This window comes from Castor canadensis, chromosome 4 (assembly GCF_047511655.1).
Source record: "Castor canadensis chromosome 4, mCasCan1.hap1v2, whole genome shotgun sequence".
Taxonomy (NCBI): Eukaryota; Metazoa; Chordata; class Mammalia; order Rodentia; family Castoridae; genus Castor; species Castor canadensis.
The window spans coordinates 120286754-120314443 of record NC_133389.1 but is presented as its reverse complement, the minus strand read 5'-3'; the positions used below and the strand labels follow the sequence as shown (position 1 = coordinate 120314443).

General features: G+C 33.7%; 1 protein-coding gene and 1 long non-coding RNA gene across 7 annotated transcripts in view; one reads left to right on the top strand and one right to left on the bottom strand.

The window, feature by feature from the left end:
• The window catches only part of LOC141422581 (uncharacterized), a 188481-nt gene that overhangs the window by 28876 nt on the left and 131915 nt on the right, over positions 1 to 27690 (bottom strand). For both annotated transcript variants that reach the window (XR_012447229.1, XR_012447230.1), the window contains exons 5-7: positions 26940 to 27114; positions 26661 to 26775; positions 24361 to 24443 (exon numbers count right to left, since the gene is read on the bottom strand). This is a non-coding gene — a long non-coding RNA (uncharacterized lncRNA). The remainder of the gene's footprint in view (positions 1 to 24360; positions 24444 to 26660; positions 26776 to 26939; positions 27115 to 27690) is intronic.
• Positions 1 to 27690, top strand: part of Scn9a (sodium voltage-gated channel alpha subunit 9) — a 138973-nt gene that overhangs the window by 46534 nt on the left and 64749 nt on the right. For 3 of the 5 annotated variants that reach the window (XM_074071014.1, XM_074071013.1, XM_020156909.2), the window contains exons 2-9: positions 11161 to 11465; positions 13154 to 13272; positions 13609 to 13698; positions 14230 to 14358; positions 15738 to 15829; positions 16832 to 17041; positions 25050 to 25113; positions 26315 to 26456. In XM_074071014.1, coding sequence (XP_073927115.1) covers positions 11211 to 11465; positions 13154 to 13272; positions 13609 to 13698; positions 14230 to 14358; positions 15738 to 15829; positions 16832 to 17041; positions 25050 to 25113; positions 26315 to 26456 — 1101 coding nt within the window. In that variant the 5' untranslated portion in view covers positions 11161 to 11210. Of the gene's footprint in view, positions 1 to 11160; positions 11466 to 13153; positions 13273 to 13608; positions 13699 to 14229; positions 14359 to 15737; positions 15830 to 15948; positions 16041 to 16831; positions 17042 to 25049; positions 25114 to 26314; positions 26457 to 27690 lie in introns of those variants that run through there. The other 2 variants (XM_074071016.1, XM_074071015.1) reach the window with 2 other exon arrangements.

Below are 27690 nucleotides of genomic sequence, written 5' to 3'. Positions count from 1 at the left end.
AAAAAAAAATAATAAAATATAGTGATTAATTATGTATCTTCAACAGTTACATGTGTTTATTCCTGACAGCATTTCACAAATTTATAATTTTAAACACAAAAGAATACTTGGATTTTTCATTTATTTTCTGAGTCTATAAAGATGCATAATTAAATCAACAGAGATTATACAAACATTGAACAGGGAAACACAGCAAAATGTGTCAAATCAGAAGCAAAAGTAAGGGACACTAATTCACTAAGAAGAGGTACATTTCTTATAGAAGTATTAAATAAGTTTTGGATCTTAATGAAGAAGGGTTAATCACATATGTTGGGGAAAATACTTAAATCTTTAATAAAATACTTTCAAGGAGAACTAAAATAAGATTTAAATACTCACATATATTGAGATTATATTAAACTCATCATCTGTTATTACATTGAGGATATTGATTGACAAAACAGCTCATGAGTGCTGTCAATGCAGACACTAAATGCTCTGATATATTATGACTCTCATATGAAAAGAACTTGATTGGGACTTTTCTCAATTTTACTAAAATTTTGCATGCCATCACCAACAAATTGAAACTCAAAGAAATGTGCTCAACTATCTGTAATAAACATGCACACATTACAACAGCATTCTAAAGGTGAATTATTTCAGTTCTTTCCATTAAACTGTTGCCATGTGAAGAGATAACCAAACAGAGCTAAAAATGGGAGTGAGTGGGTGATAAAGAGGTATGTTAGAGAGTAAGCTTATAAGATTTGGGAACTTATTGTATTTGTGGTATTGGCTAGTTTTTGTAAAAAAATGGATGATTCATTTAATTTCTTTTTAAAAGAAATGTTCCCTTTCATGTTTAATTTGTACTTTTATTTTATGTCTAATTTATATTTTGCATTTTTCTCAATCCTTCTCCCCTGATGGTATAAGGTCCATAAAAACTAGATCTGCTTTTGGGTTATAAAGAGTTAGTGAGCCAAATATCCTCACTAAGAGATCAAAGAGGCAAAATATCTGGTAATATACATTAAAGTATTATGCAGTTGTTAGAATAACAGATTGCATATACTTTTGGCAACATGGATGCTATAAGTATGTAAAATAATACACTTAGAGGGAGAGAGAGAGAGGTGTAAGACACAAAAATTATGTGATTTAGAGATATACGTACCTAAGATAATATTTGATTTTTAGGAAAACAAAGTGATGTGCAGTGGAAACATTAGATTGAATGTCTCAGATGAGAATGAGATGGGAGTAAAGTGGTAGAGAGTATATGGTGATACTGAAAAAAATAATGAAAGCCTTTGCACACCCAGTGATAACAATGGACCATTAACTGAGAGTTTAAGTCTCTAAACCTGAGGTTTAAAAAAAATCTGTAGGAACCTAGACTTAAAATGATGATAATGATGATGGAACATGAGTGTAAAAGGTAGACTGTCTGGGGGGAAAATAGTGGGAGGGGGAGAAGAACAAGTTGGGAGTGAACATGAGTGAAGTACATTACATATATATGAAGAACACCCATTCAATACTGTATGGAAAAGGGGAGAAAGGAAAAGGGAGCATTAGAGGAATATAATAGAGGAGTGAACTGGATTAGAATATATTGTAGGTATCTCTGCAAAATCACAATGAAATCCTTCTGTACAATTAACATATACTACATACTACATGAGTGTGCAGACCTATATTCCTGCAGATATGCTCAAGATATATGCTCAAGAGTGGTATAGTAGCATCATGCAGTAGTTCTATTTTTGGTTTTTTGAGAAACTTACATAGTGATTTCCATAGTGGCTGAACTAATTTATATCCCCACTGACAGTGTATATACGAATTCCTTTTTCTCCATATCCTCACCAATATTTGTTGGCCATTTTCTTGGTGATAGCCATTCTGACGGGGGTGACACGAAATCTCAGGGTGATTTTCATTTGTATTTCCTTTTTGGCTAAGGATGTGACATGTATTATAATTCAGTCATAAGAAGAATGAAATTATATCATTTGTAGGAAAATGAGTGGAACTTGAAATCATCATGATAAGTGAAGTAAGCCAAACCGAGAAAGACAAACATCAAATGTTCTTCCTCATATGCAGAAACTAGACCTAAAAAAAAAAGAAAATTTTGAAGAAAATTACTAGAGAAAAGGCTGGCTGGTGTTTAAGAAAACTATATAGACATTGGTAACTTGTTTCATATATTAATGCTTTACTGCTACCACTGTCCATGCTTACAGATAATTTATGTTGTACTTTTCAATGAAAGGCCTTTGTGAACTCCTGCTCCTGGGTACAAGAGCTGTACCAGTGTACTGTTTTCATCTCTAATCACCAAGGCATGTCTACCACTCTTCTGTTAAAATAGGATTTTAATGTTTGACATTGCCAGACGAGAAGTTCAGAAGCAGCCTTTCTACAGAGAGTAAGAATAATTGTGAACAAAGTAGAGAAATATCCAATTATGTGACCTTTGTGTAATAAAAATTTGTTTAAAGTTAGAAAAAAAGAGTTTTTTAAGTTATGCTTTTCAAATTCCATGGAAAAACAAAGCCAAAGAAGAGTTTTGTTGTTCAGGAAATTTAGAGCAGTGAGGACAATTATACTGGGAACAAACTTAAAATGATAAAAACAAAAAAATAAAAATAACAACAAAAACAAAATCCAGCTTCTTGACCATAGTAAAATCTTGTATAGGAAGAGCCACAAGTATGAAGAATGAGAGGACACATAATTCACATTACAGATTATCTAACTTTTACTCATTTTCCCTGCCTGACCAAGTCTTTCTTCCTGCATTCAAGTCACATGCCTTTCCTGGTGTTCTCATTGCTCCTAGATGATAGGAATATTACAACTGTTTACCTGCTCAGATTTCCCAGTAGACTATAAGCCCCAGAAGGACCAAGAAAGCCTAGTTTGTATTTGTGTCCTCAGCATCTGGCATTGAGTTTAGCACTTAGCAGCCACTTTAAAAATAAAAAGAAAATGTTGCTCTTGCATCAAAAAACAAAAACAATAAAGAACAGAGATGACATACTGAATTCATTACTTTGTGTCACTATAGTAACACTTTTACCTCTATTTGTATCCCCTAACATCATATTTTATACCTTTAATATCTACAAAAAATATATTTAAAAATATTTGCTAGCTGGGCATGGTGGTACACAGTTGTAAATTCCAGGACATGGGAGGCTGAGGCAGAATCCAGAGTCCAAGGCCTGCTTGGGCTACATAGCAAGATACTGTCTCAAAAAAAATTTAAATAAGTCAATATATTTGTTGAAGAGTAAATGAAAGGCAACAAACATATTAAAGGTATATCAGTATCATATAATTTCACATATGCAATAATTATTTGCATAAATTGTTGTGGGAGTAATCTTAAAATCAAGATTATTTTCACTTTGTGTTAGCAATTTGTACAGATGTTCTTCCTTTAGTCTTTTGTAGTTTAATAAAGAACCCACCCCCAAATATCTTTTATTAATTTTGCTAGTGTACTATTATGATGATATTTTAAAATAAATTTCAATACAAATAATAATGTAAAGAATCAACTCAGCTGATGGCTACTAATTAAAAATCATTTTCTAATTACATTGCACATATTTCAAAATAAGATTGCTTTTAAAAAATATTTTTATACTATATTTTATTTTAAAGGAATTAATGGATAGTGTTTTCCACACACCAGAGAAAAAAATTCCATCTACATTTTTGTGATCTAAGAGCAATTATTTCATCAATAAAACCACTGACATGTTGTAGAGTGAAATAATTGAAAGTCAAAATAAATGGAAATATAGTTGGTACAAAAATAAAGATGAAGGATTCAAGAACATATGCACAATAGAATTCACTTATGTATTCTATTCTGTATCATTTGAAAATCCACAAAGCGTAACCACTTTTGTTTTGGTTAGTCAGTTTTCCCTTTTGTGCGTAAATTTCCTTTAGACGTACATAGGTAATTACCAGAACTGCTGTTCGTCATTTCTTGCTAAATTCCCATTCTTCTGTTTAAGATCTGTTCCTTATGCCTGAAGAACTTTCTTCAGTTTATTGCATATTTTAGTTCAGAAATGAATTGTATAATTTTGAAGTTTTCCAAAAAAGTTATTAGATTAAAATGGCTACTGTTCAATTCTGATTCTGTTACAGGAAGTTGCAAAGTTAAAAGCAAATTAAAGTGTTGAATTGAGGAAATAGAGGATTATATAGAGATTTTAAAAAGTGGCTTAATTCCAATCTCTTAATTCCAAATGTAAATGTATAGGTTTTGGCTAATTTTTAAATTTCAGGTGACAAAACAAATAATCTAAGTCTCTAAATATAATGGATTGCAACCATTGGCTTTACTTATTGTAGACTGGAAACAGGGTAAGATAAAGCATCAGAACTAGAACAAATGGCATAAACTCAGACTCAGAATGCATTGTAGAATCTGTCAAGATTACAGCTGCCTCCCTCTGGGGAGTAGATCATATTTGGCTTATTTTAATAAAAAGAGGACAGAAATTTCACAACTGCAAATTAAAAACTGAATCAAGGGGTTTGTTCTCATATTAAACACAAAGTTAATCAATTCATAGATGTAATCCACAGTGCTTCCAGCATTCAGTCTGAAGTTGAGACTCTTCAGTTTTCTGAATGGTCAGGCTCTGGTTCCTTTAGGATGCCTTTCATGCAAGGCACAGGATTTCCAAACAGTAGTAACTTAAGCATCAGTTCTGCTTATGCTTATTTTAGCAGTGCTGTATAGTCACAAAATCTATCTTTCAGAAAATTACATGATAACTGTCACATATCCTAATAAAGAATGATCTGCTGGGTGTGGTGGCTCACACAAATAATCCTAGTGGTTTGGGAGACAGAAATTAGAAGAACTGCAGTTTGAGGCCAGCCCAGGCAAAAAGTTAGCAAGACTCCATCTCAGTAAATAAGCCTGCTGTGTGGTGTAGCTCTCTATTCACAGCTACATGGGAGGCATAGGTAAGAAGATTATGATCCAATGCACCCCTAGGCAAAAACACAAGACCCTCTTCAACAACCACCTAAAGCAAAAACAACAACAACAAAAGAGTAGAGACAGGTTCAAGTAGCAGAGTACCTGCTTAACAGACATGAAGCCCTGAGTTCAAACCCCAGTACTACAAAAAATTGATGATCAAAATGGTTGGCATATTATGATTTAATAAAAAGAAGCATATTGCAAGGCAGTGCCAGGATCTTAAGTTCTATTTGGTAGGTGATTTTGCTGAGGAGCTTTCAAAACTAAAATATATCTATCATTGCCCAGAATATTTTTTTTGGTTTATGCCAGCTGCTTTGGTGCCCTGTGTGAAGAACATTTATTCTTGACAAAAATCCTTGGTTTGGAACATAAACACTGTGGTCATCTGACTGAAATTAGACTTTTATAAATGCAATCCTGACAGTCCATGTAGACTATTTCCTTCCTTCAAAGATGTTATCAGATATTCAAATCAGTAAAATTAGAAACTATGGAGATTCTTTTAATTACAATTTGGGAAGCAAAAAGAAATAGTTTGAAACCTGGCTTAGTTATTCTTTTCTCCTACATTCTCCAGGTTCAGTTCTATATAATCTTTGAGTTTCTTATCTAAAGTGTATAGTTTTTTAATGCTTCAATTTTAACTTGTTTGTTGTTAACAGATGAGAATTTTACAGTCTTGATATTCCACGCTGGTGCTGAGGCTTGTGGGATGAAGGACCCCAATATTTCTTTTGCTATCATACTTATCAAAAAGTTTCAATATCCATCTGAAAGTTTTTCCATTCCCATGGAAAGGAACATTGTTCTCTCATCTCTTATGAGATGTCTTTCTATTTTTGCCATTAGACTTTAGGTATTATGAATACAAAAGCTGTGAAGGGAACGACACTAAACACTGGAGAAAAATTTTAAATGCCATGGTGACAAAAGGGGCTTTTATGTTTATAAGCCAAGGTTAAGTATATCCTTGGCAACCAGAATGGAACTGTCTATGGACTTGCTCTGATGATGTTAACAGGTGTTTGAGTATTAGTTAAATGAAAATTTATCAATCAGATAGGTTTCTTTGTTACCCACAGTTCCCAAAACATAAGCCAAGAAAAAGGACCTTTTGTGCCTCAGCAACATTACTAAGATGGATATTTAATAAAGCTTTAATTTAACATCTTAAAAATAAATTTAGTATGTTTACCAATATCAAGTACGTAAACTGTTCATATTGTAAAATAAAACACACACAGAATTCCTTACAGTGCATTTCTTAGCCTATTGAGTCATAATGACTCTCAAGTATAATTAGGAATCAGACATTGTGACTCCAGTCTCGTTCTATGTTTCTAAGCTGTAAGCTCATTCCTGACCCAAGAGGATGCATTTATGTAAAACTATCTCCCAAGCATAATGACTGAAAAATTGATCAGCGTTTCTAATGGATCTCTGATTGATGAAAGCAATATTATTTCAAGCTCTGTGAACTATAATCTTTATGTATTAATTATTACTCATTTTAATTAAAAGTAGTTCAAACTCTAATTCAGTTGTCAGGTATATTTTAGATAAAGACAATGTATTGACTTGGTAAACTCAAATTCTCTGAGATAATTTTAACTTTATACCATACTACTATAATGTACATCTATAATTTCTTTTTGTCCAAATTAACTTTTCTGTATTGTAACAGATCTAGAGAAAACAATGTATAGGTAATAAGGAGAGAGACCATACCCAGTTTCCTCTAGTATTAACAATTTGCATTAGTATGGTCCATTAATCCTAATTAATGAACTTGTATTTATTACATTATTATTATTAACTAACTTTTACATTACATAAGTGATCATCTTCAGCTCTATTAAAATTTTTGTGCTTTGTTTTTCCATTTAAATGTATAGTCCACAGAGAAATCTCAAATCTTAAAATAACTGGATGCCTTCCTGATAAAAACATCCTGTTATCTAATTAACCACCCAGCAGGTTTAGGGAAGGGGAAAGAAACTGTACTTATAGATGGGCCAAACCCCATCATTAGCATCTTCTCTGCATATGTTAAAGAAATACAGGACTTTATTTTTAGTTGCCCACTGGAACCCTGTCACCCTGCCATCTCACCAGTCTTGTACTATAATTTCCAATGAAACTTAGATGCCAACCAGAACTTTTTTTTTAAAGTTATTATATTAGTTAAATAAAAGGAAGTTTCTCTTCTCTAGTCTAGATGATAATAATGGAATCTGATCAACATCTCTGTAACTTACTTTCCAAAGACTATGATGTTTAATAGGTACTTAGTGTGTTTGTTCAGTTTTCCCTGATCAGGAAAATATTGTGCATGGTACCATTCACATCAATCACCCTTCACCTCTATTGTTTGAATGTACTTTAGTCATTCAGGAATTGTGTGTTGAGGATGTGCCTGGACAGAGCAAGTTGGGGGGGAGGAGAAAGAGAGAGAGAGGGAGAAAGAAAAAGAAAAGGGGAGGGGAGGGGAGAGGAGGAAAATGAGCACAGGAATATTGGAAGTGTGGAACTGTTAATGGATATCTGAGTTTATGAAATCTATTTACCTGGATTCTTGCCAAGTAATTCTTGCAAAAGGTGACAATTTACCATTGAATACAGATTATGCAAAAACACCAGTTTTTCAGGCAGGTAATCTCATCCCTTCATCTTTAGGATTTCCAGAAGTGATGAGCAATCCCTGAAGCACAAGTGCCAACTGTGCTAACTGCCTTACTTCTCAGAAGGGTCACTGACATCTGGACCAAATCTCCTGGTTTGTGATCAAAGTTCTATATACAATACCAAACTTGGTCTAAGCAGTAGAAGTGAACTTAGCTTCACTGAACTCACCTTAGACCAAGAGCAAACCCATGTTTACTGAGCCTATGAAAACCCAAAAGGTGGTTGGTGTTGGTTTGTTTCCATTCTACTAAACCATTCCCTCTTTTAAGGATAATTTTCACATATTTCTGATTAAATTTTTTCAAGTCCATTTTAATAACATTTTTATTGAGGTATAGTTTATGTAAGATGAAAGTCACCATACTAAAGTGTACAATTCAGTGGTTTTTTGTATATTCACAAAATTATGTGACCATCACCATTATCTAATATTATAGCATTTTTATTAACCTCCCAAAGACTCTATACTTCTGAACCCCATCTTATTTTTAAATTTGTATATGCAGTCTTTCTTATTTTTTCATTTCATTTCTTTTTTCTTTCTTATTTATTTATTTATTTGGGGGATAGCACTGAGGACCTTGGGCATGATATTCAAGTGCTCTACCACTGAGCTACATCCTTACTACTACATTCTTTTTAAAAAAAAATCTACTTTTAGTTTCTATCAAAATATATATCTCCTTTGACTGAAGTAGAAATATAGAACTCATGAGGGCAAATAATGTTAGAAAAATACTTTAACAGCAAAGGTCAAATAAGCCAACACAAAGTCAATTATCAATTCCAATTTTCTTCTTAAGCAATAATGATATTAGCTTCCTGTGGCCAGCAGAGTATTCTTATCTCATTCTTCAGTGTTTACAATTATAAAATTCCATGTCATCTCTTTTGGGGAAGTTACTGGGGTTTTTGAACATTGGACCTTGGGCTTACTAGACGGTTCTCTACCATTTGAGTTATGCTCCCAGCTCTTTTTTACTTTGGTTCTCTTTTTTAGATTGGGTCTCACACTTTTGCCTGGGATTGGTCTTGGACCAGGATCCTCCTACCTCTGCCTGTTATAGGGGCTATAGGTGTAACTAATATACTTATGGACTGTGTCAAGTCCATAAGCAGAGGTGCATTATTTCCAAGTTTGCCATTGCATAAGTTCCAATATATTCTCGCCTGTAAAAATTTGCTGTATGTCTACCTACTTTCAAAGTCTTTTAATTCTCCAACTTTTCAAGTGAATAAAGAAAGTGAAAAACTTCCTGAAATTTATATAAAAAATGTATGAAAGTGCAGAGCAAGTCACCACTTCTTATCATCACCCAGATATTCTGCTGTCACATACCATATCTCTGCCTCTGTTTCTATACCAAGGTAGAAAAAAGTGATACAGTTATGTATGTTAATTGTATGGTCCTTTATGACAGAGAAACCAAGTTTGTGTTAGCTGATAACTCAGTGTGATTAGTGTCCATATTTAGAATCTAAGTTCCTTGAAGACAAAATTGTATTTTCTTCTTATTCTCACATCTGTGACCATTTGACATAGTAATATGGCCAGGTGAAGTATTTGGTAAAATACATAAAGTCATGTGAATAAGGATGGGTTATCAGATTAAGAAGAAAATGTGATGATATATGCCATGACATGTCAATTACATTATCAACCTTAAAAAGAACATTTTTCCGAAAGGCTGAATTTTATAAATTTTTAAAGCATCATTATATTTCAATATTTTGTCTTGTTTTTAAAGTGATTTACCATGTCTTTTCAAAATAAATAGTTTTCTGGTAACAGGTTATATTTGTACTATGCCCAAGTAATTGGGAAAAGCCATCTATTTTGTTCAAAATTGAAGTTTATTTTGTTTGACGTGAATAGGAAAATCCTGAGCATAAATAATTTGTTTTCAGAACCCCCCAATCCATCTATGTATCTTTCATTGTCACTACTACAATTTAAATATTTATATTTACTATTGGGGGGGCAGAGAATATGGCGCCTCTTAAATCTCCTTCCCTCTGTGTGTGATGACACCACTTAACATACATACAATCTGTCAAGCTATTCACAATGGGTTGCCATATTAGAAGTTGATGTTTCCCAGCTCTTAGACAAACTTGCTGCAAAAAGGAAAAGGAAGAAGAAAACTCACTTTTATTTTCTAATGGAAGAGTTATGAAGTTACTTTGACTTCTTAAAATAATGTTTATAATTTTTAAAATAAAACTACCATTTATATATTCTTTTATTTAAAACACTTCAAAACAATGATATATAAAGTATTCAAATTCTGATTTTTATTTCCTGTAGTTTTTGAAACATTTTTGCATTAGAATGTAAATTAGAGCAGTGATAGTCTGAATGCATATAATACAAATTTTTATACTTACTCTATCACAAAAACTTCCCAAGTTCCTTTTTTTCTCTTTGTTCTTCCCAAAAAGATTTTCATGAATTGCTTTTAGTTAAAAATAGAAACATATTTTTCTGACTTAGAAATAATACCTACTTATTGAAAGAAAATGAACTATGTAAAATAAAGTAAAACAATCTCCCACTGCCTCCTTTCACATAAATGGTCCTCCCCAAGAACAAAAGAGAAGCAGAGGGTGCAACTGTGGTAAGAGATGTAAGAAAGAGGGCAATCAGAGATACAAAGGAGAGCTCAAGAGTGTTGTTACCACAAACAATGTCATAAAGACTTAGAAAAGGAACATTGGGTTTCATTTTCCCAAAAATGAATACAATAAAAGGAATTGAGAAAAACTTCTTCAGGAGATTGTCATTTTTCTTACTTTAGATCTGTGATGTGTTAGGCTCAAATTTTTAAAGATTGTTAGAAGCCATGGGAAGTAAGTCCTGCATATTGCCTGGCATATAGTAGTCACTTAACAGTTTGATAATGATACTATGAAATCATTACCTTTAATGGTTGAATATGCTTTTTGTTGTTATTTATTTGTTCTTGCAGTACTAGTAATGTAGCAGGGAGAAGGGCCAGAAGAGAAACAGACAGGCTATGTTCTGATAATGAGGCGGGGGAAGGAATGTCAAAGCAGAGAGATAAAACTTAAAGAATTAAAACATGAAGAAGGTCACATAGCACTGGGAAAATGAAATAGTCAAGTTACATGCAGCCACAAGTGGGTTGAGCTTTGTTTTCTCTTCTCTAACCTGCTTGCAAGGGTATATAAAGTGAGATCTCTTTGTTCTCAGGGCTAAGCTTTTGGACATGAGTCCTCTGGGTCTGTGTCGGCACAATAAAACATTGCTTCCTGCTCAACTGCCTCAGTGTCCCCTATCTCAGCTTGAGAGTCCCGTAACGCATGGGATTGAATCTAGGTCCTTGGGTAGGCTAGGAAGATGCTCTACCACTGAGCTACATTCCCTGCCTCTTGTTAGTTTTTAATATGTCTCCCTTTGCAACCAAACATTTAAGTATTTCTTTATTTCTACCCAGGCCTCTTATGTAAAGAGCTGAAGAGGAAATAAAATATACAGGATGAAAAGATGGCAATGTTGCCTCCCCCAGGACCTCAGAGTTTTGTCCACTTCACAAAACAGTCTCTTGCTCTTATTGAACAACGCATTGCTGAAGAAAAAGCAAAGGAACCCAAAGAAGAAAAGAAAGATGATGATGAAGCCCCAAAGCCAAGCAGTGACTTGGAAGCCGGCAAACAGCTGCCCTTCATCTATGGAGACATTCCCCCCGGCATGGTGTCGGAGCCCCTGCAGGACCTGGACCCCTACTATGCAGACAAAAAAGTGAGTGGGACATTGGTGGTAGGTTTATGCTCTCTTCCTTCTGTGTAAAAGATATTTTAAATTTAGATACGAGGAATTTAGTGAGCATCCACATCCTGACAGTATTTAAACACATATGTAGGGTATTTAGAATACATACTTTTTGAATATTTCATTTAAACAGGCTGTGGCATTGGCATGCTAATTTGATTTCTTTCATCTTTTTAAGATGTTCAATATAATGTTCTGCCTTTATGGATATGACAGACTGGTCCCCAAGTTTTATAGTTGTATCTATGTTTTCTTTTCTAATTGACTCCTGTGCATGTACAAAATAAAAAATTGCTTTAAATTTTTAATGCAACTGAAAATTGCTAATTTAAGTACCAAACTCACTCTTTTTAAATTTTTTTCAGCTTCAACTACAAGGTAACTCGATCTTGCCAAGACTGTGTAGTAATGTTATTTTCCAGCTAGTTCAGATTCCATTCATTGCTATTTGTTACATAATTGCTCATTACACATTTGTAGAAAGTCTGAATGGATGGATGGATTCTCAAAAGCATGGTTTGTTAAAATCAAGGGAAAATTTGTATTCAAGAACTGGGTACTAATTTTAAGACTAATTTTCAATTCAAAATGGATTTTATGTTTAAGGTGGTAGAAGGGAACAGGATAATAAAAGAGGATCTGAAAATAATACATTCTGGTTTGTTTCTTGAGAAAATGTGCCATATGCAAGTAGAAAGCCAGATTCATGAATTTATCTTCCAATTAGGTGAAAAATGCTTATTGCCACAAACCACTCACAAACTTATGTAAAACTCAGACAAAACAAGCAGAAGACTATGCCCATGCCTTCTTGACAACGCAAGTAGTTGCCTGCCACCTGCAAAAAAACATAATGGGGTTAAACTTGGTCCTTTTGATTTCTAAGTCAATGCCTTAGGTTGTCTTAATATTTTGTGGTCACTACTATTTGTCTGTATGTTTGCTTTTATTTCTTAACTAAAGAATAATGTCAGGGAGAATATTGCTTATTATGCAATGGGTAAAGTAAAATATTGTAAAGAATCTTTAGTTCTACTCATTATTTTAAAAAATTGCTATAAATAATAGCAAGCAAGTTCTTTATGTCTTTTTTTTAAGTTAGTAATGTACTACTTGTAATGCTACAAATAAAGCAGGGAAATTGGAAGGATTATTCCATAAATTTATGAAAATATTTTTTAAAAACTTATTTTCATGACAATTCTTAGCAAGTATTAAAATCTCAATCTGTTGTGGTAAAAATCAGAGACAGCTAGTTCCTATTCAGTTTGCTTAAAATGCAGTATAATGAAATTCAGAGAAATTGTATTTTCAATAATTTCAATAGTCGCAAATTATTGTTATTGTTGAGGAAATATGATAGAGAAGGCATTATATGTAAAATATATGCTACATATCATATATTATGTATAAAATATAAATATCATGCTTATAAGCAATACTTGCTTACAAATATCTCAATTCTTAATGTACTGAAAAGGAATGAACTTAGAGTTCACTGGCCACAGCCATCAATAGTATGAGAACCACACTGCCATTTTGAGGTCACTGTTGCTCTAATACAACACTGCCATCTGGAGACATAAACTGACAGAACCTCATGCTAGATTGAAACTTTGTATTCTCACCTTCATCCTGTTTTCTTTTTCCTTCTACAGACTTTTATAGTATTGAACAAAGGGAAAGCAATCTTCCGTTTCAATGCCACACCTGCTTTGTACATGCTATCCCCTTTCAGTCCTCTAAGAAGAGTATCTATTAAGATTTTAGTACACTCATATCCTTTCCAAAATTCTTACTTAAAATGGTAACTTAAGGTGTAGTTTTTAGATACTAGTCCTTTGTCTCCTTGAAAGGCCCTGGCTATAGATCATCAATTTCAATATAAACTGGGGCATGTTGTAGTGGGATTGGGAGAATGCCATTATTAGCATTTTAGGATATATTACTTTTATTTATTACTTTCTTGTTCATAGAGTCGAAAAAGTAATCTATAAATTCATTAAGATTATTGTCTAAGGAAAAGTTTTAGCATTTTGTCAGATGTCATCATCATCTGTGCCAAGTTCCTGTTTGGTCTTTTAATCTATCATATTCCTTGATTCTAAATCACCTTATTCAGCATGCTTATCATGTGCACTATTCTGACGAACTGCATTTTTATGACTATGAGCAACCCTCCGGATTGGACCAAAAATGTAGAGTAAGTGGGTATAAGTATATTTCAATATAGTTTTAGATCTTTATTTTTCCTGCCAGAAAGTGAGCAGCATCCATAAAAATGGTGATGTTTATCTTCCCATGGTAAATAGTTGCTTTTTTTCTCCTCTATAGTATTAACTCACTAGCAGTAATTTAGATGCTACAATGTTTTCTAGAAGAATGCACTCATCAGATCCCCTGCCCTATTCTTAAGCATGTTACATGTGTCTTATTCTTGGCTATATTTTCCATAGGAGCAATTTAGGACTTCTCTAGGTAGATCTAACACCTGTGTTCTTAATTAGGTTTTAAGTACCTCTACTTTCTGGGAGTGTTTCTAACATGTACATTTTTAAGATTTCCTGGAAAGACCTTCATTGGAGTGCATTCTAACAGCTGGAGTGGGTCCATACGTCAACAGCACCCTCCAATAGATACCTTTTTGTGGTTAATCCAAGGAAATAGTTATAAAAATTTTCAAAAGACTGTATCCTTTTTTACCCCTAATATCTCAATGGAACCTTGTGTTTAGGTACACTTTCACTGGAATATATACTTTTGAATCCCTTGTAAAAATCCTTGCAAGAGGCTTCTGTGTAGGAGAATTCACTTTCCTTCGTGACCCATGGAACTGGCTGGATTTTGTCGTCATTGTTTTTGCGTAAGTTGTCTCAGTATTTTTTTTAATGGTAAATTCATGAGAATCTCAGAACAGTATTCCAATAAGAACAATCTTTGGTGTCTGGTTTTTCCATAATTTAAAGGAAAATAAAGGCTAATCATGTATAAGTTACAAAAAGAGTATTTTCCACACAAAAGTTCCTGACATCAAGACTGATCATCTTCCTTCCTACACAGCACTGGAGATCATCTATGCAGTGCCAATTGATTCACACATTTTCCAAGTTCTTATTTAAAAAAAAACTAAAAATCCTGTAAGAAACACACACACACACACACACACACACACACACACACACACACACAATTCAGGCCTTTAATTTTACTGTTTGAGAGCTAATAAGCTTATTGAAATATAAAAGAGGAATTTTTCCAAGAACAGTCACTGCATACCAAACTTAATATTAATCTACTGTATATACATTGCCTATAGTTTACGTTCAAGGGAAATTATTATATTAAGTAGAATTTTAATTTATCCTTTTTGCTACTCTTTTTCCAAATGTATTTGTCAGACACATTTTTAAAATTTCATACATAGATACAGTATTTTTCCATTATAATTTTGAATTATAGAAGTAGCCCATGTTTATTGGACCCCTTTAGACAATTCAGAATAGTTTTAAGATTTTCTAGTCTCTGATTCTTTCACCTATACTTATTTCCTTACTTACTGGACTTCCATGTTTTAAGGTCATGTATGATGGCTACAGTTCTATCTGTTTCCTGCTAAGAAAACATTTTGCAAAACTAGGTTATTTTTCTTGTGGTTCTTCCTTTTCTATTGATACAACTTATGTACCATGAAATTCACTCTTTTAAAATAATGCAATTCATTGTTTTCTAGTGTATTCACAAAGTTATACACCCATTACTACTATCAAATTTGAGAGCATTTTCATCACTCCACTAAGAAACCCTGCAGCCATAGCAGTTACTTCCACTCCCTTCTTTCCAAGCCCTTTGGAAACCAGTCATCTGTGTTTTCTTTTCTTTCACGGATTTGCCTATTCTGGACATTACATATGAATGGAACCGTGTAGTATGAAGTTTTTCATGTCTAGTCTCTTTTCACTTAGCATACTATAGTTAGTTTCTATGGGAGATTAAAAAGCTACGTGGCTATAATGTTGAGGAGCTAATATTTGAAGTATTTAATTTCTTGTTTAAGCATTTAAGTCTGTGAAACCACATCGAGTCAAATTAAAGAAAATTAGATTAAATTAGTTTGAATAAAAGACTTGCAGAACTTTATATTTTAAAAAAAAATTCCAAACATAGAAAATACCTTAACTAAAGGCACAGGTAAGTATCATAGACTCTATCTAAATTCTGAACAACTCTGATTTAATTCTACAGGTATTTAACAGAATTTGTAAACCTAGGCAATGTTTCAGCTCTTCGAACTTTCAGAGTATTGAGAGCTTTGAAAACTATTTCTGTAATCCCAGGTAAGAAGTGATTGGTGTGGAGCATTAGGCCACTCATAACTCCAACTGTTTGGGAGTTGTTCTTTGTTTGTTTGTGTGTGTGTTGTCACTGTGTTTGTGTATAAACTCCCCTATTACAGATATGTGACAGAGTTTGTGGACCTGGGCAATGTCTCAGCGTTGAGAACATTCAGAGTTCTCCGAGCATTGAAAACAATTTCAGTCATTCCAGGTGAGAGTGGGATTAAACACAAGGGCTGACTTTGATCTTTTGGAAGTAAGACAAATAAAAAATTTTGTGTGTAATTTCAGTCAAATTTCATTTCTTCCGTTTTACATTTTTTTTAATAACACAATCACTATTAAAAGTCGGCCTTTGAGTTTAATCAATTGCATGGGTGTTGGAGGATGAAAATGACCACAAGGCTTACATCTCCACTTGAAATTTTCCCTCCTGTCTAAGGCTCATTTTCCACTTACTTAATCCAGGAGGGAAACTTTCAATTAATTTTAGCTTCTTTTCATATAGTTAAGAATATCAGTAAGAAATATCAGCATGGAGATATCGCATGGCATACTGTTTTATATCTCTCTCAGCAAACCATTTCTTAATTGAAAATTTGTTCATTATAAATTGTCACTATGTGCTGAAATTCAGTTTCTTATTTATTTTGGTGCCTTGAAAGAAATGGTTTATCTGACAAGCATTTATTGAATTAGAGATCTTAAAAACCATGTTTACAAGTGAGTACGGATATGGTTTAATCAAACAAATTATTCATTTGACCACTTGACTATTTTGAGGGAATATTTTTAATTATTTTCTGTAATATATAAAATCAGGTGCATAAAAAAATGTCAATTCCACTCTTTCAAGCTAGTAGGCTTATCTAAATTAAATTACTTAAGGTCATTGACTTGACAAATGCATGCATTTCTAGGAAAGCTTGTTTTGCTTTTGTTTCTCATTTAGAGACTAGGATTATGAACCTGTCATTATGAGCTTTTTCCCTCCATTTTCAGGCCTAAAGACCATTGTGGGGGCCCTGATCCAGTCAGTGAAGAAACTCTCAGATGTCATGATCCTGACCGTGTTCTGCCTCAGTGTGTTTGCTCTGATTGGCCTGCAGCTTTTCATGGGCAACTTGAAGCATAAATGTCTCCGGAATCATCTTGAAGAAAATGAAACATTAGAGATCATAATGAACACCATTGAGGGCGAAGACTTGAAAAGTAAGAATGTAGTTGTTAATTGGTTGAAATGATGCAAATAATGCAAAAAACATTGTTGTATTCTACCAATGAACTGTTGCTTTTATTTTAATTATTTCAAACCTGTCAAATACACTGAAAGTTGCTACAGTGTCAATTTTTATCATGTTACAAATGATTTATTTTTAATAAATCTGCTTGGTTCTTTGTTTTCTAGCAATTCTGTTAACAGGAACATGGGAGTTTTATAACTTCCAATTTCTGTATGATAAAAAAGAATCAAGTTACTCTAAAGACCAATATTACTATTAGCCATTGCATTTAACTTTATGGTACATATTTCATATATTGTAGTTTATGTATATGTACACATATGTATATGTAGCTTATGGATATGTACATGAAATATACATATTTCAAATATTATAATACATACTAGTTATTTCATATGTGAGATATAATATAACTGCATTTTAACATTTAGATTATACTTGTAACTGTAACATGTTACAGTTAAATTAGTGATAACATAATGATAATATTGATTTTCAGTACTGAAATATATCTCTCTTGATAATAATTCTATAGATTGGAAGAAAGCAAAACAGTTTCCTCAGCTTTGTCAACATTATCTTATAACCAAATGATAAGTTTCATAGATGTTTCTAATGATTTCCATCAATACAATTAAACATCAGAGTTTAAGTCAGTAGAAGTAATTCTATAGGTACAGCAGGAGATGATCTGCATATAATCTCAGAAGTCAGAAGTATTTGTGAGAGGATCATTCATAAAGCATGAATTTCATGTCTGTAAATAATTATTCCATATACTGTGTTTTTCACAGGAAGTGGTGATGAATATTAGTTGAAAATGAGATCAAGATTGTACTTATAGAGAGAAACAGGAGGTGGCATACAGAAACAGTTTTACTGGTTTAGAGTTCTCCATTTGTCTTATATGGAAGTGGTCTGAGAATTGGCAGCCTGTGATTGGCTGAAGCCCAGCTGCTGTGGTCAGCTCACTCATTTACTTGTTAAAAGAATATTCTCTTAATTTAGGTTACAAATTGTTTATGTACTATATTAGGCTGCGGTTCCCTAAGTACAGAGGCAGCTTTAGACTAAGTTTAACAGTGCCTCACTTTTGGTAGATTGGCTGAAAATTTAGGCATAATGCCACTCTCTGTTGCCGTCATAACTGAATTGTTTCGTCTGAGTATGAAATTCACAGTATTCAACAACTGGTCAACAGAGTATTTTTGTTCTGTTTGTGTTTTCATTATTTTAAGTGTAGTGAGACCATTGATATATGATCTGCTGCTGCATTTGAGCACTTAAGATTCTTAAGAGAATGCAGTGCTTCAGGGAGATGGTAGTGCAATGACTGTCAGGACGTTAATACTAAGACATTGAAGTGTACCCCATAACAGGGGCCTCCACAACTAATTGATCAAAATCCAATATGTCAAAAATGATCCACAAGAATTAATTGTTTTAACCAAGTAGTTTTTTTTTTCTTGCCTCTTTTCTTTTTTTCTTTTTGGTTGTGCAGGATATTGAACCCAAGACCTCCTGCAAGCTAGGCAAGTGCTCTACCAGTGAGCTACATCCTCAGTTCCATTGTATTTTGATGTCTTATAACTTTTGAGTTTCTACCATACTAGATGTAGTTATCAAAGTTCTGAAGGAGATGTTTGCTACTTGTTCAGCCAACGGGTAGTCCAGAGCAGTCCTATTATTTAAACAACTTTGATAAGACATTTAAAGAAGTTTGCTGGACTACAGGTTTTGCAGTAGAGTTAAGTAGATGATGTTTGAGATAGATTTCTAATCACAACCGTGTTATGCCAGAAGTAGTGTTATACCAGGGAATTCATGCCTGCTGGAAAATTTCTTTTTTATTCCATATTGCAAATTAAGAGCTATAGACCAGTGTTTAGTTTCCAATTGGCTATGGATCGACAGTGGTACTATTAGAGCCTATAATTCACATGGATACCATATTTTCTATTTATTGAAACAGGAAGTTGCACATGCATGTGGTTAAATGATCATTACATTGCTAAAATTATCCACAGATAAAAATATGTACTGAAAAGGTACAATAGACTGTTTCCTGTGAAATGCCTGGCATTAAGAGGCTCTGCTAGGCAAGTAGTAGTGACATTTACCAAAGATTCTATTATTGAATCATTGCATGTTTCATGGCAACCAAGATTTAAGGGATTAGAGCTTTAACTTTGCTTCACATTTTCAAATTATATGTTTTATTACTCAATTTTGGACAGAATTCAACTGTAGATCCCTCAATACAGGTTTTCCATACTCTTATATTTAAGCAAAGAATATGAATATTTGAGTCTGAAAACTTAATCCTAAAGAAAGGAACAAATGTGCAATTCAAATAAAGAGTCACACATAAGATATCAATGAAATTTGTGACAGTGTGAATGAGAGAATCTCTGAAGATCATGAAAGGATTTAGGTTTAACATGATATATCCAACACATAGAATCCCTGAATAAGCTGTTGTTTATTAAATTCTAATTACCATATTATCTTCTACACATAAGCAGAAAAAAAATACAGAGAGAAGAGGAAGGGGGACAAATTTTCATGTTGACAGAGAACAGAAGTGTTGATACATGATCTTGAGAAAGCTGCCCACATCTAGGAAACCACCTGCTTCTGAGGAGAAACACTGTCGGTCAGTTTTAGACTCAAGTCTCCAATTGATGTATAGTTGCAAGTGTCTGGAAGGGTTCTTTTGAGTTGAAAAGCGCAGATCCAAGACTTGGAGTTCTGAAGTTTTGCTTCAGTGTGGCTGGTGAGGCAACCTTGGTATGGCCCTTTCCAACAGGACTCAAGGACAGTCTCTTGAACATACCTAATATTTATAAGCAGGTAGAGGGTGGGAAACCTGGTATTTTAAGAAAATTTTATAATTTAAGATGCTCAGCTCCACAATAGTAATGTTTAGAATTCAAACAGAAAGGACACAAGAAACAGACAGAAAAGAAGCAAACAAGCATATAAATAGTAAAGCCAAGAGAACAAAGTGTATTTTGAAAAATGGAATTTTTTAATGTAGAATAATGTTGCAAGATAAATAAATAGTGACAATAAAATAGAGAAATATGCATTATCTTAAACAACACAGAAGTTATCAAATACTTTTCTGACAAAATTTTGTGGGTAGTAGGGGCACAAGGGCAGTTATGGAGCTGAATAAAGACAAGAAAGAAGAACAGATATTATGTTTAGACAATTCTTCCAAGAAATTTCTCTGTGAAGGGAATCAGAATCATGGGGCAATGGATAGCATTTTTTAAAAAAACATCCCTTTGATAGGATATTTTCTAGTGATAGAAATAAATGAGTAGTACTATATGGGTTAATTCAAAAGTGATAGGAAGAAGTCAAACCTCTGAAAAATTGAAAGAACAGAGAAGAGAGACATCTCTACTGAAGCAGGAGGAAAGAAGGAGGGACGGGCTGCAGAGCTATTGAAAGGTGATTAAGTTCAAATTCAAGAGATTTTATTTCCCCAGAGAAGTATAAGATGGAATAATTGGCTGGGAGTGCAAAACAAAGGTAATATTTACAGAGAGTTTGAAGGACATGCAGGATATGATTAAATTAGGGAATGGGAAATCAAGCCTATTTTGAATGCTAATTTGATATGTATGATCATTTTTTAAAAAGTAACCATTCATTTGGTTGTAAGAATTTCTCCAACTTTCATTCATTTTGCAGCAAGCATGAAAATGATGGGGGCTAGATTATGTGTAGGTAGGAATTCTGCTAGATTAGTATGATAAACAGAAATATGTATGGAAGATGAGAAATTTATAGGGCAATGATGAGAATGAGTGCCCATGGATTTCACCTGGACAAAGAAAGAAGAAAACTTGAGAGATGGTTGATAGATCATAAGAGATGGTGAGGAAGGTAGTTGGCAATCCTGAAGAGATCAAAGAATTGATCAAAGGCAACCTACACAGAAAGCTTGAAGATTATCCACAAACCTCTTCAGCGTATTTTAAAAATTCATTATCAAACAAATGAACTCAGTGTATAGACTTTTTAAAAATATATGAGTTATAGATTTCACATGATGTCACTCACTGTCTACTTTGATGCTTATCAAACACTCTTTTTGATTCCACAGATGAAAGTTTGCTTATAGGTAGCTAAATTTCCAATAAATAGTAATTAATATAGTACAGTTCTATTGGCTTAAAGTAGTATGTTTTTTGCTCTTATTTTTGAAATGTTTGACACTTAATAGAGAACGTTGTTTTGGAAAAAAGACTACATTATTGGTCTTCACTGCTTACCAAAGCTTTTCCTGTCTCCAGCTACAGTTCTTTTCCTGGTGAGACTCCATCTCACAAAAGGCAATGTACCATTTGCAGACATTCTGCCACAACTTTACCACCTGCACTAGTTTTCTCAGAGATGTATTATTCCTCCTTGTTTGGGAAATATGCCCTTTACCTCCAAAGGTCCAAGCCAAGTGTAGTTAGGTTAGGGCAGGTAGACCTAACCATAAAATGATGTTTTATCAGTTTGCTCCACTGGTCCTAAAATTAATAGTGTCCCAAAACTCTGTGTTAGAGTGTCAATTCTAGATTTTTTGTCAATTTTGACAATTTTTTTTGTTTTATGTATTTTAGTAGGAAGTGGGATTTATCCTACCACAGTGCAGAACATTTGCTATTTTACTGGACTTTTTACTGAGAACATAGTTCACATTCTATAGAATTCCCCATTAAAGTATACAGTTCCTTTTTTATTACTATATTTACAGAGTTGCAAAACCATCACCAATATCTAATTTAAAATATTTTCCTCTTCCTCCCAAAGAAACTCATTGCCAATTAGTAGTCACAGCCTATTTCTTTTATCCCCTGACCCTTGGAAAACACTAATATGTTGTCTATCTCCATAGCTTTATCATCTAATACAACTTGAATCAATCAATGTGTGACTTTTGGTATCAGGCTTCTTTCACCTAGCATAATGTTTCAAATTTCATCCATGTTGCAGTATATATCACCTTTAATTTTTTTATATTGCTGAACAATATTAAATTTTGTGTACATACAATTTTTATGCATGCATAGCAAATAGACAATTGGGTTGTTTCATTTTCAGCTATAATGAGTAATATTGCTATGAAACTTATGTACAAATTTTTGTGTGGATATATGTTTTCAACTCTCAGTAAATACCTAGGAGTAGAATTAATGAATCATAATTCATTCTTTATCTTTTAGAAATATTCTATGTGTGCTGTGTACAAAAGTGTTTTATTTTCCCTTTTCTTTAGATTTTAAAGTTGAATTCTCTTGAAAGAATTATTCTAACAATTTAATGGCCTCTTGTTTACAAATTATTGTCAAGTGTTCTGTAATACCAGAGTAGTCTGCTTCAATTGATTCACCTTTCATCCCCCTTGAACTGAATTAAATGGTAGCATGGTAGTGTTCTGGTACATTAGTGTGAGAGCTCATTCCTATAATGCAGTCTTTCGATGATTGGTGAACATTAAAAATGTTGTTTTCAAAGATGATTAAAAGTAATCATTCCCAGTGAAATGTCTTGTGTATGAAACCTTGTATCTTGGTCCCTCAAATCCTCAGACTGCCAGACCCTTCCTCACTGAAGCGCAAGATTTGTTTTGAGAAAGGTTTTTTATGCCCTTGGTCACCTAATTTTCTTCCTCAAACTAAGATACTTCATTGTTTTATTTGCATATTACAAGTAAAACAATGTGATGGTGTATAAAAGCCAGTTGATTAAACTTTTTTGCATTGTATATCATTTATTAACAATTGCTTCTGTCTTTGGCAGATAATATACAATGCGTGGATCACCAATATTGCTTTACCTGCAATGTCTTATTTGTACTATTCTAAAACTCCATGAGGCAGATATTCTTAACCACATGTTACAGATGCAGCAGTTAAGGTTTCAAAGGCTTAAAGATAATTCACTTGAGTAGGATGAGGTGCAAGAAACACTGATATCCAAGAATATTTCACTTCAAAGTCTAATTCACTATTATTCCAAAAGACTCATAATAACTATATTTTTCTTTTAAATGCACCAATTGGGAAGTTGCAACCTCATTTAAAAGAATACATATTTGGGAGCAATGATAAAAAAAAATCTTTTTTAGTCCCTTATGCATTTACTTTGTAAGGGTAGGTCTACCCAATGGTAGGAATAAGCCTTAACAATGAATGATGGAAAGTAAGAGACTTTTATCAGTGAAAATGAGCACAAGTGTACCCTAAAAAGTATAAAATGGAAAATATGCATTTATTTAACTGTCATATCCTCAACATCTGGAATTTGTAGGTCATAAAAAATACTTATTGGTGAATGAAAAATAAGGGAATTTTTGGAAAACAAATTTTATTCATTTATATTATTGCCTCGCTATTTTTTTCATTGTCTGGAATACTTGGAATTCAGTTAAGGATTCCCTTCCTTCTCTGTTCTCTCATTTCCTCCTTTTCCTTCCTTTTACCTTTACCTTTCCACCATTCCTTCCCCTTCCTTACCTACACCTTCTCTCTGGCCAAACTCCTCAAATCCCATGGTTTTGAAAAACCATCTCCTTGATACTGACTTATAGACTCCTCCGACCTTCAGATTCTCATATTGGTCAGTCTACTTTAAGGTATAGTTTAATCGCTGACAATAACCTCAAACTAAGCATAGCTAAAAGGCACCTAGTTTTTCTATTGGTCCCCTCATCTCAGTAACTGGCACCACCATCTCCCCAGGTTCTCTGTCTTGCACACACCTCAAAGTCCTCCATCAGCAATTCCAGTCCACTATATTCCATCCTCTTCTCTCCATAAACATAGCTATTTTCTGAGCTGTAGGAATTCCACCTCTTACTCTAGCCACTTACTGATCTTCTGTTTGCACACCATTATTCTATACACACAAAGCAACCACATGGCATTTAAAAATATTACTGATAGCTCATATAACTACTTCCTACTTTTGTTACTTCTAATCACACTTAAAATCTAAATTTCTTTTCATGATATGAAAATCCCTGCCTGTCTCTGCTGCCACACTCCTCCCCACTCACCACATAATAGCCAACTTCTCCATCCTGCTGATATGCTGTTCATAACTGATTGTCTTAGTTTCTTTAGAGCGTTTATTACCATGTTAGTGAAAATGTTTTAAGAACTTCATATTGATGAAAATACTTTTTTTGCTATGACAAAATAAATGGGAAAGCCAACTTAGAGGAGTAAGTATTTATTTGCACTCATATTTCAGATGGTCCAGTCTATGGTCACTTACCTCTGTTGTTTCTGGGTCTGTAATGAGGCAGAACATCACGATAGGGAGTGTGTTGTAGAACAGAGCTGCTCACTTCATTGTAACTGAAAAGTAGAAAGAGCAAGAGAAAGAGGAAGGGGCCTCTTACCTTTCAAGGGTATGTCTGCAATTACTTACTTCTTCCAATTAAGTCCAATCTCCTAAAGTTTACACCACCAACCCATTAAGCTATAAATCCATAGCTGGTTTAATGCATTCATGATGTCAGAGATCTCCTTATCTAATCATACCCTAAAGGCTCACTTCTGGATACTGTGCATTAGGGCCAGGCCTTCAACATATGAGCCTTTGGGGGAACACTTAACATCCACACCAAAACAATCACTATCTGAAATTACCATGTATACATATCTATTTACTTGTTAAGTGTTTTTCTTCACCTTCAACCTCCAACCCCATCAAACATAAAGGTAACTCCACAAAACTAGTGACTTTGTCATGTTTGCCATCATATTCACTGTGTGGTCCATAAGATATTATCAATACATATTTGATGGCTGATATATGAACAAGTCAATGTTTATTGCCTGGAATACAGCATATATATGTATATGTAACCTGTGTGTGCCTATATTTATAAACTTACTTGATATTTCATTCTTAATGCTTACACTCTGTAATGGTTTGTTGTTCAAATTCTTCCTAAACAGAATATTTTTATTATTTGGAGGGATCCAAAGATGCTCTCCTGTGTGGTTTCAGCACAGACTCAGGGTATGTAACATCTGTTTTGTTTTTAGTCTAACTGCTACAAAAGAAGGAAACCATGCTCAATTATTTTGCTGATAAGGACCTTTGATTCTATACAGTTTTAATATATCTCATTATTTTACTCATTCTATCCCACAGTGAATCCAGACTTTAAAATTTTTATAGTTACTGCACACTCCTGAATGCATAGTGAGTCAATTAAAATAAGATAAAATAGTAGAAATCTCAAATACAACAATATTCTTCAAGTTGGTTAGATAATTTCAGGATTTTATTCTTTATGGAAAGAAGAGTAGCAAAATCAACTTGTCTTTCCATACTAACGTTCTACTTATTGCTCAACTAAGTATGACTCATAGTTAACTGAGCATAGTGTATTGGATGGTCTGTACAAAAACATCCCATGCACTTGGGCAGGAATTTTTAAAGAACATCGTATTTATGCAAATATCCACTTGGCTATTTCTCCCATGTAGCAACTTCATTTTGTAGCAGGGCATTGGTTCTTGTTGTTCCTCCTATGTAGATGTATCTTCATCAGGGTGTGTGAACAATGGGATAACAAAAATCAACAAGAAGGTGTCACTGCCTCTCCCCAAAAAAACTTTCAGAACACTGGCTTTATGTAATGCCACCACAAAAAACAAGCCACCAGATTTAGAAGGAAAAAAAATCTTTATGAACTTTCACAAATGCTGACTTTGACTAATTTTAATGCTAGTTCACTCCAAGAATAATTTTTGGAGAAGCAATGTTGATATAGACCTTCATATCAATCCGTATTGATCCAAGAACTATTATATAACTCTGTTGATTATTTACAAATTTTGAGAATGATGATGATGATGGTATTGCTAATTGAACCTACCATTATTAAATGTTCTCTATGTGCAGGAAGTAGGCTAAAGAATAGATACAAATTATCTTATTTAAATTTAATATCAATATTATCCTTTCGACTATTATTACTTTGTTCTCATACAGAGAAGGAACTTTACTTTCAAGTAATTTGACAAGGTCATCAGCTAGTAATTAGTAGGATGGGATTTATACCCATTTCTTCCTGACTCCAAATAATGCTAATGAATTCTTAGTCATTACTCAATACTACCCCTCTTAAATTTGTAACTTTTCTGTAGTGCTCTTTAACTTGTATCTTAAAGACACTCTGACCTGCAATGTCTTTTATTTTTTTAATGTGTAGTCAGTGTCCAGAAGGGTACTCCTGTGTGAAGGCTGGCAGAAACCCTGATTATGGATACACAAGCTTTGACACTTTCAGCTGGGCCTTCTTAGCCTTGTTTCGACTGATGACTCAGGATTACTGGGAAAACCTTTACCAACAAGTGAGTGTCAAGAGAAGTGCGCATTTATGAATCACATGAAAGTCTGGGGCATGTTGCTACCATCTTTCTGAGTTTTTTATTCAGTTGAGAATATAGAAAACTCTATTGTTTATTACTAAAGTTAAAAATGTTTTACCCCAGCATGATTGGAGTGGGTAGCTCTTGAAATATAAATAAATTTCTTTGGCAGGATGCCTGACTTACCAAGCATGATGAGACTCTGAGTCCAAAACCCAGTACCATCAAAAATTGTTATAAATAAATTTCATATTTGATTTCTAGGTCTTCCCTCTTCCTCATTATATCATCCCATGGGGTCCTAGAAAAGTAGAAAAATGTGCTGTCATAGTCTCTCAAAATAGTCCTACACATGCACTGTTTTCCTCCTGCACCAGTGGGTCCTGAAGACATGAGGCTGTACTACTCTTAGATGTCACCAAGTTTTATTTTGAACTCCTATTTACAATTGAAGACTCAATTTACCTCACTTAATTGTTCTCTCCAAGTCAAATGCTTCCTCTTGTAGGCTTCTGTGACCCTCTAAGTATTCCTCAGTTTACAGCATTAATCTCTTGTACTATGTTTTCATTCACATCATTCACATGGCTTCTGCTCCAACTTGAATATGAACCTCTATTTATTATATATCCTCAGCATCCTGTCACAAAAGAAGAGATTGAAATGACTATTCTGTTCTTTCAACTGATAGTGAATCACTTTTCTCAGAATTGCCACAGATTCTTCTTTGGGCCTGTTTTATATTTACTTAATTTCTAAGAATATTATGAATCAACATAAAAATTATGCAGAAATACACATCACAGGAAAAGAAAAGTAATGCATTAATTTTGGAGGTGTACAGTCCAAGGAGCCCAAGCGATGCTTCTTCCTCTGCCTCCCAATGAGCTGAGACTACAGACGAATACCATTGTACCAGTCTCCAATTCTTTAAATATGCAAAAAGAAGTCAGCCTTACTAAAAATTCCAGAAATGCAAATTAAAACAATAAAACATTATTTTTCACCTCTCACAATGACAAAAATTAAATTTTTAAAAGGGAGGCCAAAACAGAGACAAATTATGAGACATGACGAGGCAGATTTTCTCATGCAATATTGGTTAACCACTGGAGAAGGTAACACAAGAATTACTATGACAATTAGAATGAATGCACTCATAGACTCAACAATTACCCTTTTAGGAAATTATTCAGAAAAAGAGGTTACTAAAAGC